At 41.8% G+C, this 16,192-nt stretch overlaps 1 protein-coding gene and 1 pseudogene across 1 annotated transcript in view; both read left to right on the top strand.

Moving 5' to 3' along the window:
• The first annotated feature begins 1,982 nt into the window (after nt 1-1,982).
• The window catches only part of NLRP5 (NLR family pyrin domain containing 5), a 29,074-nt gene continuing 14,864 nt past the window's right edge, over nt 1,983-16,192 (top strand). Inside the window, exons 1-5 of the mRNA XM_049111239.1 lie at nt 1,983-2,310; nt 5,249-5,330; nt 5,653-5,666; nt 11,672-13,262; nt 14,469-14,639. Of these exons, the coding sequence (XP_048967196.1) occupies nt 2,022-2,310; nt 5,249-5,330; nt 5,653-5,666; nt 11,672-13,262; nt 14,469-14,639 (2,147 nt within the window). The 5' untranslated portion in view covers nt 1,983-2,021. The remainder of the gene's footprint in view (nt 2,311-5,248; nt 5,331-5,652; nt 5,667-11,671; nt 13,263-14,468; nt 14,640-16,192) is intronic.
• On the top strand, nt 2,422-3,254 carry LOC125755275 (MICOS complex subunit MIC10-like; annotated as a pseudogene).

Here is a 16,192-nt window from a genome sequence, read left to right as displayed (position 1 = left end):
ATTCTGTCTATAGAACTAAGGTTTCTGTTCCAGACTAGGAAAGGGAGTGATTACTAATCACTCTTATAAAGGTTTTAATTGTGTGAATAACAAACATAGTAGCACAAAAAAAAATTTTCCCCAGAAGGTAAGTAGGTTAATAGAAATCTTGCCTCATTTGACAAAATCAGGAATTCCAAAGACTGGATTAGAGTAGCCTTAAGTGTCCTATGTCCTAATCTCTAGACATTCTGAAATTACCAAAGGATAAAGCTATTTTAGCCTCACTCACATGCACAAATAAACAATTAAATCCTAAATCTAACTGCCCTGAGCAGTTGTTAACATATACTACTTTGTTGGGGACGTCTTGTTCCCAGCATGGGATAATTAGAGCAGATGGTACTCAGGATTTCAGCGCATGCTCTTGGCTGGTCCTTATGCTGACTCCCCACTTGTGTCACTTCACAGAAACACCCAGGAATATGGGTACCAATTCCTATCTTCCAGGGGAGACAGTAACCACTCTGAGGCTGTTACTTGCCCCAGGAGACACCTCATGAATGTCATGGAAGCAGAAATTAAAGTTGGAGCTCTCACTTCATCTGGGAGCCTGTACTCATAATCACAGAAGTATACACTTTTTTAAAAAATATTCATGAGAGACAGCAAGAGAGAGGGGTACAGAGACACAGGCAGAGGGAGAAGCAGGCTCCATGCAGGGATCCCGATGTGGGACTTGATCCTGGGACTCCAGGATCATGCCCTGGGCCGAAGGCAGGCGCTAAACCGCCGAGCCACCCAGGGATCCCCCAAGTAATCACACTCTTAACATCTAATTACCTACATGGACTCTTCCTCATCTTTATGGAGATATGAACAAATTAAAATTATATATCTAAGTTATCTAATGTTTTAATACAGTATACATTGTACAATAATCACCAAAATCAAACTGATTAACCTATCCATCACCTGTGTGTGGTGAGAACATTTAAGATCTAATCTCAGCAAATTTCTATTCTACAATACAGCACTGGTATCTATCATTACCATGATGTGCATTAGATTCCCCAGGACTTATTCACCCTGTAGCTGGAAGTTTGCCCTCTGCAAACCACCACATTTCCCCCACACCCAGCTGCTGGCAACCACCTCTCTACTCTGCTTCTGTGAGTTCTGCTTTCTTTCTTTCTTAAGATTTTATTTGCCATCACAAGCAGGGAGAGTGGCTGACAGAAGGAAAGGAATAAGTAGGCTCCCCACTGAGCAAGGAGCCCGATGCACACTTGATCCCAGGAGCTGAAGGCAGATGCTTCACTGACTGAGCCACCCAGGCACCCTGAGTCCTACTTCCTTAGATGCTTCCTCTGTGCCAGCTGACCCTTCAGACTTGGCACACGAATATACAGATCTAGTCAAGTCCATTAGCTGCCCTCTGCCACAATATTATCATTAGCAATTCATCGTAGCAGAACTCTCTCTGGGATATAAAGGGAAAATTGGAGAATGCAAGAGGGGAAAACCTGTATTAGCTTCTCTAGGCAGCTGGTCAATTCATGATAATGGTCTGAGGGGTGCTACCTCTGAACTGTTTTTGAGAGGCACTTCCCATAAATCGGGCATTTGTGATAACCTATCTCCTGTATACTGAGGAAAAGCTTGTGCCCATGTAGGCCACTTCATCTCTGAAAGCAGTGTTTGAAATACTCAAGAAATCTAAATTGTCACAATGGCATCTCTATGTCCCCCTCTTCCACCAGCACAGAGCCCTTCTGAGTTTCCTTCCATGTATTTTACAATCTTCAATTTCTTTAACCTCTCTCACACAGTAAATTGAAATAATCTTAGCAACCCCTCCCTTAAAATTACATGTAGAAAACAGCAGGTGGAGGGACAGAGAGGAACTAATTACCAGGAACCAGTGTGTGGGTCAAAGGAGCAAAGAGCAGATGCCCTTATTCTTTCACAGGCACCATTTGCTCCATATTTTAAAGAATCCACTCTTCCATCAAAACTCGAGCCCTCAGCCTTGTACTAAGATGAGAGAAGCCAAATTACCCTGTTTTTCCAACTACGGACTGCAGTGGTATTTCAAGCAGCTAAGCAAGGAAGAGTTTCAGACATTTAAGGAATTGCTCATGGAAAAAGCTTCAGAATTGGCAGTGTGCTCCTTTCCATGGGTTGAAGTGAGCAACGCCAATGTGGAACATCTAGCCTCCCTCTTGCATGAGCATTATAAAGAATCTCTTGCCTGGAAAATATCCATTCACATCTTTGAAGAGATGAACCTGTCCACGCTCTCTGAGAAGGCAAGGAAAGAAATGAAAAGTGAGTAAGATTGGGGGCAAATATGGGGGTGGGAAAGAAGGGAGGTGACTTCAAGTTTACATGGGAATGGGGAAGTTATCCTTGTTCCCTAGTTGGGTCCACTTCCATGGCATGAGTCTGAAATGTGAGAAGTCACTTGTTTGTTTTCCTTCCTGGCTGGAAATTAGAGTAGTCTCCAGCCTGTGGAACAGTGAAGGAGAAGAAATGAGTAGATGGACCCTCTACCTGGACAAAATTTCATTGAAGTTTGCAGACAGAATTTGGAGTCATAAGTGCTAAGCTTGAGCTCTGGACTTCAACTTGTTCTATGTGTGACTTTGGGCAAATCCCTTTTTACTCTGACCCTCGGATCCATATCTTAGAACAGTAACTGTGATGCTTACCTGTGCTGTTGCAGAGGTTCAGTAAAATAATGTATATAAAGTGGTTAACAAAACTTCATTCGTTTATTGAGAATACTATGGTGGTTGTATGGTGGGTGTCTCCCATATTTCTCACCCCAGCTCAAGGAACCCTTCTAAAGACTGACCTGGGGAAGTAAGAGCCGCGGGTGGGGAACATGTCGATTCAGAGCTCGGCAGGAAGTGGGACTGGTGCATGGCGGATGCAGTCATGAAGATAGGCACTGGTTTTGGATTAGGACTTGTTTTCTCACTTACCTTCTTTAAAGAAGAATGTGGCCATTAGCCTTTGGTTCTGGCATGGGATTGGGAATGGCCTACTCCAACTGTCAGCATGATTTCCAGGCTCCATATCTTCTACATGGAAAATATGTCAAAGAGCAGGAGCAGTGACTTACACCTGAGAACATCCTAGTGGGAGGAAAAGAAAAATCCTGTTTATTACTCAGGAATACTGAAGTACCCTGGAGTAAGCTGACATTCTTCTGTAACAATGTTATCAGTAATGCTTTAAACTCCAGCACATTGTTTATGTATTTGAAATGAAGTCTGTTTCTTTTTTAAAAATTTTTTTTATTTATTTATGATAGAGAGAGAGAGCCCCACGTGGGATTCGATCCTGGGTCTCTAGGATTGCGCCCTGGGCCAAAGGCAGGCGCCAAACCGCTGCGCCACCCAGGGATCCCCCGAAGTCTGTTTCTTGTTTTGTATTTTCTCTCTGGAAATTGCAAGGAGGTGGTCTTAAAGGAAATAAAAATAGGCAGCCCCCCCCCCCCAAAAAAAGACTGATCTTGTCAGACTGCCGGTGTCCCTATTATAGCAATGTACTCAGATCAAATTGGGTATGTGATGAGCTTAGGGTAAGTAGGAGAAAGGTAGTGTGGGGAAAATAGCTCTCTTTTATCAGGAGAAATTCTCCTGTTCAACTGTGGACAGAAAATTTAGAGTCCCAAGGGTGAGCAGTCAGACTGGCCCCAAAGACTACAGGTATGACATTCCTAGATGTAACTCAGCATCTACAGCTGCAAGGGACCATAAGAGAAGCCATCTCTTCTGAGCTTTTTTTTTTTTTTTTTTTAAAAAAAAAAAAAAAACAAACCTGTATGGGGAACATGTTGATATTACTCACAGGAAATGAGGGTTATAAAATTAAAATGATAGCTGATATTTACTGAGTCAGTACTCTAGGTGAGGTACTATGTTGAAACTGCTGCAATGAAGTCCCAAACCCAGCCAATGAAATAGGTTCCCTACGGCAGAACTAAAACAGAGGCTCTACCAAGTTATAAAACTTAACCAAGTTCATGAGCTAGTGGGTGACAAAGATGAGATTCACTATTTAACATATATTTACATTTTCATGGGTAATGTACCAAAGATTTCTAGCTCCCAGTGCAGAAGGGAAGAGGGATTGATGGCAATTTTCTTTTTAAATGGTGTAGATAAACAATTTCCTCTTTAAGTGGTCCCTATTCCAGACCAGAGTGAAGACTAGACTCCCTTTCTAGAAGAAGTGAAGTTCAATTGAACAAATATTAAACAAAGAAGCTAGCCATGCTAACTGGACATGGTAGAGAATAACATGATGAGCAGCAGAAATAGCTTTATGAAGGCTTTTAGCAGAGAGTATGGTTAGACCATGGAGAACAGGAGGGAACAAGTCAAGAGATTTTTTTGGGGGGGGGGGGACTACAAAGCCAACAACACAGAATCTTAATAACTTTAATAGAAAAGGATAAACAATTCATTTAAAAAGGGGTGGGGGATAAAAATAATCTAGTTGGCATTTCAGCATTGTTGCTGAAGTGCTGTGTGGTCCAGAAAGAGTCTTGAGTAGAAGTGAAAAGACAAGCTATGAAGCCATTCTAGTATCCCACGGAGAAATAGAGGTGTCTTGGGCCAGGGTGGCAGTGGCCATTAGAAATGTAATTGGAATAGGTTTCAAAAGCAGACACAACAGTTTTATAGGACTTAATGCAGAGAGAGGATAGACCATCAGCGATGGCGCCCGTGATTCTGGCATGAAAAACTGGGTGGATGAGGTTCTACTATCTCACCCCAGGAAATACAGGAAGAAATGTTTTGCAACAACTAGACGAGAGAAAGAATGATTAGTGTTAGAACTCATGAGTTGAACACCTCTATTTGGATAATTCACAGGCCTCTAGTGAGTACTTAACTAGTTGAAGTTCCAAGAAAGGCACTGAGAATGACTCTTGAAAATGAACTCCTGATAACTGTAATATACTGCCTCGTCATGTGAATTACCCAAGGTCATATAGCAAAAATGGGACTAGAATTTACCAGTTCAAGCTCCAAGCACACTTTATGACAAATCTTTGCTGCTTCTCTGTACTGATGGTACTGGAGGATCTGACTCTACTCTCTCCATTATCAGCTAGTCATGGAATTAACTGTGCGATCCTGAGGCTTTCTTGATTCCCCTCAGTAATTTGGCCAGGAGATGTTCTCATCCCTAGTCTCAGTAACTGTTACGCCTTTATTGAGACTAATATGTCCTCTCCTTGTTTTTGCAGAATATTCACTGACTGAAATACCAGAAAATTCTACACCAAAGAAGAATGACCAAGAACCAAACATGAAAGAAGGGCCAGGTCAGTGTGAATGCGTTGGAAAAATGGATGTGTTGAAAGCCACATGGGACTAGTTAGTGACATGTCCAGGACTGGAACTTGACACCTGATAATCCAGTGTTCTTTCTAGTTTAGCATCCTGTTGTTAGCTGGTTGTATGGGTTCTGAGTACCTAGTAATCAGTCTTTCTTATTCTAAGTCCAAGAGAGTTCTGTGATCTTAAAGCTTTCTTACAACTTTGGGTTCCCATCTTCAGTTTGGGCATCTTCAAGACCTTAAAACTTATACTTCAGTGGAAGAAAAGGGAGAGCAACAAAAGGGGTCAAAGCAGTGAAGCCAAAACATAGAAGGAAAGATGTAGGTTTGCATAGTCGGCATGCATTCCCCACTGTTACTCACGCTACCGCTTGTATATTGCTAATCTTCCGGCATGGGCATTGACCATGAAGTCTAATACCTCAAAAGAATCAGGGTCAACTTTGTGTTGGGCAGCTTGGTCCAGGCTGTGGATAGGATATTTTCTTTCTCTACTTTCCAGGCTATTTCAAAACTAAAGTCTGAAATAGCCAAACTGTGGAAGAAGCCTTGGTGTCCATCGAAAGATGAATGGATAAAGATGTGGTCTATATATACAATGGAATATTACTCAGCCATTAGAAACAACAAATACCCACCATTTGCTTCAATGTGGATAGAACTGGAGGGTATTATGCTGAGTAAAGTAAATCAATTGGAGAAGGACAAATATTATATGGTCTCATTCATTTGGGGAATATAAAAAATAGTGAAAGGGAATAAAGGGGAAAGGAGAGAAAATGAGTGGGAAATATCAGAGAGAGCGACAGAACATGAGAGACTCCTAAGTCTGGGAAATGAACAAGGGGTAGTGGAAGGGGAGGTGGGCGGGAAGATGGGGTGACTGGGTGACGGGCACTGAGGGGGGCACTTGACAGGATGAACACTGGGTGTTATGCTTTATGTTGGTAAATCAAACTCCAATAAAAAATATACAAAAAAATAAAGTCTGAGAAATTGATGAGTCAGTCTCATACTACCAGAAGTTATAAATTGTTCCAATTTTAATGTAAATGTGGGCTTAGCGGGGTAGTCCTATATATCATCTTTCCGTGGATACAATTATGTCTTATGCATTTATAGATCACTAAATAGGGATGTAGCAAAGGTATGAAATAAAGACACTGCCCGGCTAATCTTGGTAGTAGGACCAAAACTGACAACAGCAGGGGTCTTACCCTGCCACATTGGGGAAACTCCTCTAAATTACCATTGTACACAAGAACTACCACTTGTAGAGACCTTATGGGTCAAGCATAGTGCCATATGCTTTAATCTCCTAAATCTCTGGTGTGATGAGCACTGGGTACTATACTATATGTTGGGTAATTGAATTAAAGAAAAAAAGAATAATCTCAGAAATCTCATCAGGATCCTGTGTGGTAGTAACTGTAATTCCAATTGTCCAGCAACAAAACAGATCCAGAGGCTAAAGAATATGCCCAAACCCTACGGGTGTAGACACACTAAGCACTGCTTTATCTGTATGCCAGAAGTTTTGGGATGTTGTTAAATCCTCACATTATGTCTTGTGGCCCATCTTGGAGAAAGTTACATGTGCGTTCCAGGAGACCATGCATTTTTGTGTTATTGGTGTTATTGGTTTTCTATATCTGTTTTCAATATTTTCTATTTCAGTAAATGGCACTGTTATCCACTGGGTTATTCATTCCAAAAGCCTAGTCCCTTTTTAATCTGACTTAGACTTTTTCTTTCTCTACTTTCCATCCAATGAATCAAAATCCTATAGCTCTACATCTAAAGTATGACCCATTTCTATGCTTTTCTATCCATATCCTGTATGCAAGAATCATTACCTTTGAAGCTCTTATCTGTTTCTGCTCTGCTTATATGCAATCCATTTGCCACACAATAACCAAAGTGATCTTTTAGAAATTTACATCTAATAACTTCTTTGCTTCAAAATGCTTAAGTCGTTTTCTGTTATATTTTTGTTCATTTATTGTTCATTTATTGTATTATTTTTTTTAATTTGCAACAAACACCACCTTATGACTATTCCTTAAATACCATAAGGTCATTCTCACATCCCCTAAGTCAAATATGTACTTAGTCATGTTAAGGAACTAATTTTTATTTTTTATTTATTTATTTATTTTAATAATAAATTTCTTTTTTTTATTGGTGTTCAATTTGCCAACATACAGGATAACACCCAGTACTCATCCCGTCAAGTGCCCACTTCAGTTTCTGTCACCCATTCACACCTACCCCCCGCCCTCCTCCCTTTCTACCACCCCTAGGTCGTTTCCCAGAGTTAGGAGTCTTTATGTTCTGTCTCCCTTTCTGATATTTTCTACCCATTTCTTCTCCCTTCCCTTATATTCCCTTTCACTATTATTTATATTCCCCAAATGAATGAGAACTAATTTTTAATAAGCAGACACCATGGTTATTCTTGATAAGTTGTACACACCAGAGGCTGTGCTGTTTCTCTACCAAAACACCCAATTTTATCTTCAAAGCAACTCCACAACATAAGAACCATTATCCCAGTTTTATAGATGAACATACAGAAGCCTGTAAACTCAGCAAGTTAACTAAGACCTCACAAGCAGAAAGCGACAGAATTCCCACTTAAATCCTGTGTCTAACTCCAGACCCTTGGTTCTTATCCACCACGTTCTATCCCTCATTTTAATGACTGCCTAAAGGTCTCCAAAGAATTAAAAGCAAAAATGAGACCAGAACCTCATATCTTCTGACTTTTGAATCAAGTGCTCATTTTATAGTTAATCTCTCTAGCTGAGCCAGCGACTGTCATGTTTCAAACTGGTCCTGAGATGTGGGTCTGTACCATCTCTGATTCACATACTCCTATATGAGTGGGGGAGTTTATTCTTCCCTCTCTTCTTTACAGAAATTTCTCAAGCTATAGAACAAGATGGTGCCAGAGCAGCAGAGACAAAAGAACAAGGTAAAGAAAACTGATTCACTTTGTTTTTTTTCATCCTGGAATAGAACTTGGTGAAAACCAGTCTATGGAGTTTGCCTGGCAGAGGAGTCCACTGCCCCTTTGCTAATCCACATTTGTCTCTGATGCATCAGCCTCTTCCCCAAGAGCTCCTAGAATCATCACCAAGGACAGAGTCATGTATGCTCACTGTGATCATCTACAGTCACTGGGTATGAAGATAAATTCCAAAGACCTGTGATTCCAGTGAACTTGGGCATCAAGCACAAGCTCATTTGATAGGCACTAAATATAGAGATGAGTAGTCAAGCACTTTGTTCAAAATTACTTGGCTAGTGGTGATCTTTTTTTCTCCATTCTGTCAACCTTTGTTTCGTGAATACGTACCATTTAAAGAACTGTGACAGGAACACAGTGGTAAAATATCTATATATGGCCATGTAGAATTATATGTTAACTAAAAATACAAAATGAAGATGAGATACCAGGTGCCATGATTATATGACATGGCAAACAGCCTGTCAAGGAGGTGACAGTAGGCTTTCCTGAGGAATATTACTTGTGTCTTTTTTATTGAGCTATAATTCATGTTCCAAAAAGCTCACCCTTTTAAAGTGTACAGTGGGGTTTTTTTTGTATGTTCACATAGTTATGCAACTATCATCATTCTCTTATTCTCTTCCCAAATAAGAAATTCCAAATTTTTCTCTTCCTGAAAGAAATTCAAAACCCATTATCACTTTACATCTCTAATTCCCCAAGCCTATGCAACCACTAATAGACTTTCTGCCTCTACAAATTGGCCTAATCTGGACTTTTATATATGGATGATAGATAGATGATAGATAGATGGCATCCTACAAATGTGGCCTTTCATGACTGGCTCCTTTCATTTAGTATAATGTTCATCCATGTTGTAGCGCATACCAGCACTTGGCTCATTTCTACTATCCTATTGTGTAGATAGACCACATTTTCTTTATCTGTGCATCAGACAATGGACATTTAGGCTCTCTCTGCTCTCTGGCTATCATGAATAATGCCACTATGAACATTCATGTACAAGGAAGTGCTGATGGACAGAAGTGCTTTGATTTCATTTTTTAAAAATTTTATTTATTCATGAGAGACAGAGAGAGAGAGGTAGAGACATAGTCAGAGGGAGAAGCAGGCTCCAGGCAGTGAGCTCGATGTGGGACTTGATCCAAGAACTCCAGGATCTCACCCTAAGCTGCAGGCAGACGCTCAACCACTGAGCCACCCAGGCATCCCTAGTGCTTTGATTTCTGAGATATTTAATACAAGTTGGTGTTTGGGGTTTCAGAGGGGGAAAAAAGGTTCAGGAATGCTTCCTGCCCTTCTAATTAGACAACCTGAAGGATGGTGATGCCCAGAGTCAGTGATTTATGTGCCTTTCAAGCTAGGCTTTTATTCTACCTCTACGACCCAACCTATGTTAGCCTTAGGTGTGTTATGTAATCTTTCACTGGACAAAAGCTTGAAGACCTAGTGGTTGCCAGAATTGTCCATTTTCATTTGGGATGAGTAATAATAAATGCCAGTATTAACGACCTCTCAAGAATAATTGCCACAGACCAGGTGCTGTTCTCCACATCTTACAACTATGCTGTGGCATCCTACAGCAGTCTCATAGGGGAGGTATTAATATCCCCATTTTGTAGATGAACAAACCACCATTGAGGGCGAGATGGGGCTAAAATTAGGCTTATGGAGAAAGCAATAAGCAAACATCAGTTCAAAGGAAGTTCATGAAGAGAAACTTTTGTAATTATCACTTATAGGAAATGTATAAGAAGGAGTTTCTGGTTGGAGGTAAAACATGAGTTTTTGATGCATTGAATTTGAGGTTCCTGTGACATGTTAAGGTGATGAGTTTGACACATGAGCCTGGGACCTTGGGAAAGAAGTCAGCACCACAGACAGAGATTTGAAACTCTTGGTCACAGGTGTGACACTTGAGTCCGTGGGAGGAGAAGTGGCCAAGGAAGACCTGAATTCAACTGCAGGCTTACCTTTCTGGGGCTGCCTTACCTCTCTGAAAACCCACAGCCCAGGAACATAGTCTGTCCTTTGAGGGTAATGTATTGGTTTGAGCTCAGCAAAAAGAAGTTGTTCATATCTCAAGATCTTCTTCCTGTGGTTTTGATACAGGTCTCTTAATATCTGTCTCTGATACAGGATAATGGAGTTTAAGATTTAGAACTTCTCTGTAGAGATTTTATGTACAGATAGCAATTGCCTTATACACAAGAGAATCTTGCTGACTTTTAAAATATATATATATTAATAGTACTACCAGCAAATGTAAGGACCCAGGATTGGAGGGTTGGGTTTTTTTTTTCCCCCATATTATTGAGTACCTAGCAGATGTCAGAGATTATTGAAGAGAGGCTGGAGGTATGGAGGTAAAGTGCTTTCATAGGACTTAAATCACAATCTAGGAACTAGACAATAATATGCATAAAAGAATTACTGTTTATGACAAGTGCTATGATTAAAATAATGTGAAAGAATTATGGTTTGTAATGACGATAGTGGCTATTGATCATTTTTGCTAGGCCCCATGCTAATGAATTTTGAAGGCACATTCTCCCTTAAAGGTTTATTGCAACACTTTAAGATATGATGTTAATCCCATCTCAGAGACAGGGAAACTGAGGCTCAACTGACCCTGTACAGTAGAACTTGGAATTTCAAGTAGGATCTGGCTGACTTAAAAGGCCAGGATTGCCTTTTTATGCAGAGCTGGATTCCCCATGACTGGAGGTGTTTCTCCACAGCAGCCTAGAGATGCCCACCTGTCCTGCAAGCCTAGAATTCAGGGCCACAGTGCACACATCCTCAGCTTCCCTAAGCCTATCTGTCTTTCAGAGACCACATAGGAGTGTTTGTTATATATTATTCATTTAACAAATACTGGAGTGTCCACAGAGTGCCAGGCATTATCATAAATAATGAAGACATGACAGTAAATAACAAAGTCCCTGCATAGTCTACTGAGGGGAGTAGGATAGTAAGCCAAAAAAAATGTAATGTGTCAAGTAGGTAGTAAATGCTGAGAATAAAGATCAGGCTAAAGTGACAAATACTTATTTTGTAGGATATTCATAAGCATTGCGGAAGTGACCTTTGAAGGATGGAACTTGTTATCAGTACATTGCTAGGAAGGAACAAAAGAACCATGTGGGTAGCCTGTCTGACTTAGGATCCTCTGATTCTACATCCAGGATTTGGGGTTTGTTCTGTTTGGGTTTTTTTCCCTAAATTCCAGACTTTCTTCAAACATTGTCTCCTGTTTTTCTTCTCCCTTCCCCTGTCCAACTTGGGCCGTGGAGGTAACACATGGAACTACAAGGACTATGTGATGACAAAATTTGCTACAAAGTTAGATGAATACCATGGTTCTGAAAACTTTGCCTCAGACTATCCAGAAATGCAAACATTGCTTGGTGCTTTTAATCCAGACCAGAGGGGCTTCCAGCCTCGCACTGTGGTTTTGCACGGAAAATCAGGAATTGGGAAATCAGATTTGGCCAGAAGGGTCCTGCTGTCCTGGGCACAGGGTAAACTCTACCAGGGCATGTTTTCCTATGTCTTCTTCCTCGGTGCCAGAGAAATGCATTGCATGAAGGAGGGCAGTTTTGCAGAGTTGATTTCCAGGGAATGGCCAGACTACCAGGTCCCAATGATGGATATCATGTCCCAACCAGAAAGGCTCTTGTTTGTTGTTGATGGCTTTGATGACCTGGACTTTGCCTTCAAAGACAATGACCCGAATCTCTGTGAAGACTGGACAGACAAACAACCCACATCTGTTCTGATGCATAGTCTGCTGAAGAAAGTCTTGCTCCCGGAGTCCTCCCTGATGATCACTGTCAGAGACACGGGCATAGAGAAGTTAAAATCCATGCTCACATCCCCCCGTTACCTATTAGTCAGGGGCATCTCAGTGGAGAAAAGGATTCAGTTGCTTTGTCAGCACACAAAGAATGAGCATCTAAAGACACAAGTCTTGCATTCAGTGGTAGACAACCATCTGCTATTTGAGGAGTGCCAGGCTCCCATCTTGGGGTCACTCATCTGTGAGGCTCTGAATCTGCAGGAGGCATCAGGAAAGAGCCTTCCCCCTACCTGCCAAACTCTCACGGGCTTGTATGCCACTTTTGTGTTCCATCAGCTCACTCCACGAGATGCATCCCGGCGCTGTCTCAACCAGGAAGAGAGGGCCATCTTGAAGAACCTGTGCCTAATGGCTATGCGGGGAGTGTGGAATAGGAAGTTTGTGTTTTACAGAGATGACCTGAGTGTTCACAGGCTCAGGAAGTCGGAGCTCTCTGCTCTGTTTCAGACAAACATCCTCCTCCAAGATGGCAGCCATGAAAGGTGCTACACGTTCCTGCATGTCAGCCTCCAAGACTTCTGTGCTGCCCTGTACTATATTCTAGAAGGACTAGAAACGGAGTGGGATCCCTACCCTGTGTTCATGGAGAACATGAGGAGTTTGGTGGAGCTCAAACAGATCAGCTCCAATGCCCACTTGTTCCAGATGAAGCGTTTCTTGTTTGGCCTCATGAGCAAAGAGGTGATGGGAGCCCTAGAGGTCCTGCTTGGATGTCCTGTCCCCCTGGTGATGAAGCAGGGGCTTCTGTGCTGGATCTCTTTACTGGGTCAGCAGGCCAGCACTGCCACCCCACCAGACTCCCTAGATGCCTTCCACTGTCTTTTTGAGACTCAGGATGATGAATTTGTTCTCTTGGCATTGAACAGCTTCCAGGAAGTGTGGCTTCCAATAAACCGGCGTATGGACTTGATGGTGTCCTCTTTCTGCCTTCAGCGTTGCCAGTATTTGCAGAAAATTCGGATGGATGTCTGTGAAAGCTTCTTAAAGGATGAATTCACTGAGGCACATCCCCTAGCTCCCCAAGGGTGAGTCCTTTACCTCTGTCATTTTATTCTTTTTTCTTCCCGTCTTTATGGAGTTATAATCAAATAAAAACTACGTATTTAAGATGTACAACTTGGTAAAAACAATCCCCACGATTAAGCTAATTAGCATATCCATCACCTCACCTACACCTCACATTTTCGTGTGTGTTGCTAGTACTTAAGACCTATCCTTCTAGCAAATCATAAATATACGATACAGGATTGTTAACTGCAATCACATTGCTGTACATTAGATAACCATCTTGAGTAACTGAAACTCTGTACCCTTTGACCAACATTGCTGCTTTCCTGCTTCCCAGCCACGGGCAAACCACTGTCTTCTGCCTCCATGAGTTGGCCTATTTTAGATTCTGTGAGATCATATGCGTCTTCGTGTTACTGGCTTATTTCACTTAGTATAATGTCCTTTAGGTTCATTCATGCTGTTTCAAATGGCAGGATTTCCTTATTTTTAAAGCTGAGTATGGGCAGCCCGGGTGGCTCAGTGGTTTAGTGCTGCCTTCATCCCAGGGTGTGATCCTGGAGACCCAGGATCGAGTCCCATGTCAGGTTCCCTGCATGGAGCCTGTTTCTCCCTCTGTGTCTTTGCCTCCGTGTGTGTGTGTGTGTGTGTGTGTGTGTGTGTGTCTCATGAATAAATAAATAAAATCTTTTTAAAAAGAAAGCTGAGTAATATTTGCTGACATGTGTGTGTCACATTTTCCTTATTCACGCTTTAGCCATCAGTGGACACTTAGGTTGTTTCCATATCTTGGCTGTTGTGAATGACAGTGCACACATCTCTTCAGGATCCTGATTTCAGTTCTTTTGTATAAATGCAATTATTAGATCCTGTGGTAGCCCTATTTTTAATTTTTTGAGGAACTTCCATACTGTTTTCTATAGTGGCTGCACCATTTTACATTCAAGGGAGAGCTAGAATTGCAAGGCAAACCTGATCCAAGAGCTGGTGGCTCTATATCATCTTCATACATTCCCCCTGGCATAAAAAAAAATATTCAGGAGACAAGGTGGGTGTGAGAGTGCACAGTCCCAGCACAAAGCGACAATATTAAATTGTCCGGAGAACCTCTAAAGCCATCCCTATCTTGCCATAATAGACTTATTTTTCTCTTCTGACACTGCTACGGCAGTTGCTTCTGTTAAACTCCATCCTGTGGAAGTGTTTTTCCTTCTCCAATATAGGATGCCGATTAAGACCCTTGCTGATGAGTGGTGGGAAAGTCTCTGCTTGGTGCTTAGCACCCACCCGAGTCTGCAGCAGCTCGACCTGAGTGGCAGCACCCTGAATGAATGGGCCATGAAGACCCTCTGCATCAAGCTGAGACAGCCAACCTGTAAAATACAGAATCTGATGTAAGGCTGCCCTGGTACATGCCCCTTTGCATGGCTATGTTACCACGCTCCTCTCCCACCTATGAGAAAATATCCATCTAAGCATTTGGAATCAGAGGGGATAAGTGCTGTGGAAGATACAGGAGATAAATTCCCAAAAGCATGCAATAGGGAGTAACCAAAGACCCTGTGAAGGGATTATTGAGGTGGGTTCATTTACTCTAGGTATTGAAGGATGAATAGGAGTGCTAGCAGGGTTTTACTCTGGGTATTGAAGGATGAATAGGAGTGCTAGTAGGGGCAAAGGTAAGGGGGGCTCATTACAGGCAAATGGGTAGAGCATGAAGCCATTGCAAGATCAAAGTGCTAGACTTTGGCTTTAAATCAGTTCTTAATGCTTTCTGGTTCATTAACGTAACAAATATTTGAATTCACAGTAGGTGCCTGGGTCTGTGAGAGACCTCAGGAGTAGATGAAGGGCTAGTTCTGCAGACAAAGCTTCTATTCTGGACTCTTTCCTACAAGACCAAGAGAGAAGCACATGTGACACCCAAGACTAGGGCAAGTCAACTTCTCCATGCAAACATCTTCCCTTTCTTGCCACTTCCATCTCCTAAGTAGTTTTCATAAGCTGCACCGTGCCAGGGAGCCTGGCAAGGCCAGAGTCTTTGCAATGTTCTGTTCTCCTCCATCCTGCCCCAAACCCCTCTGTCGGCTTTACCTTAGCATTTCCCCCCAGGAACCCCCCTTCCCATCAGCTGTCCCTGCTCTCAGCTCCTGCTACACAGTGAGGAAACTGAGTCTGTGTCATCACTATATCGTAATACAGCAGTAAGGCATCATAATGGTCACAAGATTCGGACATTGTAAGGGTTTTAAGTAAATTCTCTAATGCCTCTTCAACTTCCTAAACTTCCTATTTCCCTAATTAGCTTTCACATCTCCTAAACTTTCCATGCCATTATATCTATATATTGGCAAATAACTTTTTTTTCCATCCAAGTGGTGTTACATTATACACAGTCTTCTGACATTTGACTTTCTTCAGCCTGAACTTAACCACATCTGTTTATAGTTCTGTTTTTTTTTTTTTTTTTTTTTTTTTTTTTTTTAGTTCTGTTATTTTTTTTTAAGTAATCTCTACACTCAGCATTGGGCTCAAACTCATGACCCCTGAGATCAAGAGTTGCATGCCTGGGGCATCTGGGTGGCTCAGTGGTTGAGTATCTGTCTTTGGCTTAGGCCATGATCCCTGGATCCTGGGATGGAGTCCTGCATCAGGCTTCCCACAGGGAGCCTGCTTCTCCTTCTGCCCATGTCTCTGCCTCTCTCTCTCTCTGTGTCCCTCATGAATAAATAAATATATTTTTAAAAAGTTGCATGCTCTTCAGAATGAGCCAGCCAGGTGCCCCTATAGCTCTGTTCTTAATGGACTGACCATATTTCATTCTCCAGCATAACTCTCTTATTCAGCTCTTTAAGTGTCTCCCCATAAGATCAGGCTCTATGAGAATATGAAGCATCAGTGTCACTTAATACTATTTCCAGTGCCTGATGCATCATAGATGCTCAAG

The sequence above is a fragment of the Canis lupus genome, chromosome 1, assembly GCF_003254725.2.
Source record: "Canis lupus dingo isolate Sandy chromosome 1, ASM325472v2, whole genome shotgun sequence".
NCBI classification, from domain to species: Eukaryota; Metazoa; Chordata; class Mammalia; order Carnivora; family Canidae; genus Canis; species Canis lupus.
Note: the sequence above shows the minus strand (reverse complement) of the source record. Positions and strands in the feature narration are given on the sequence as shown.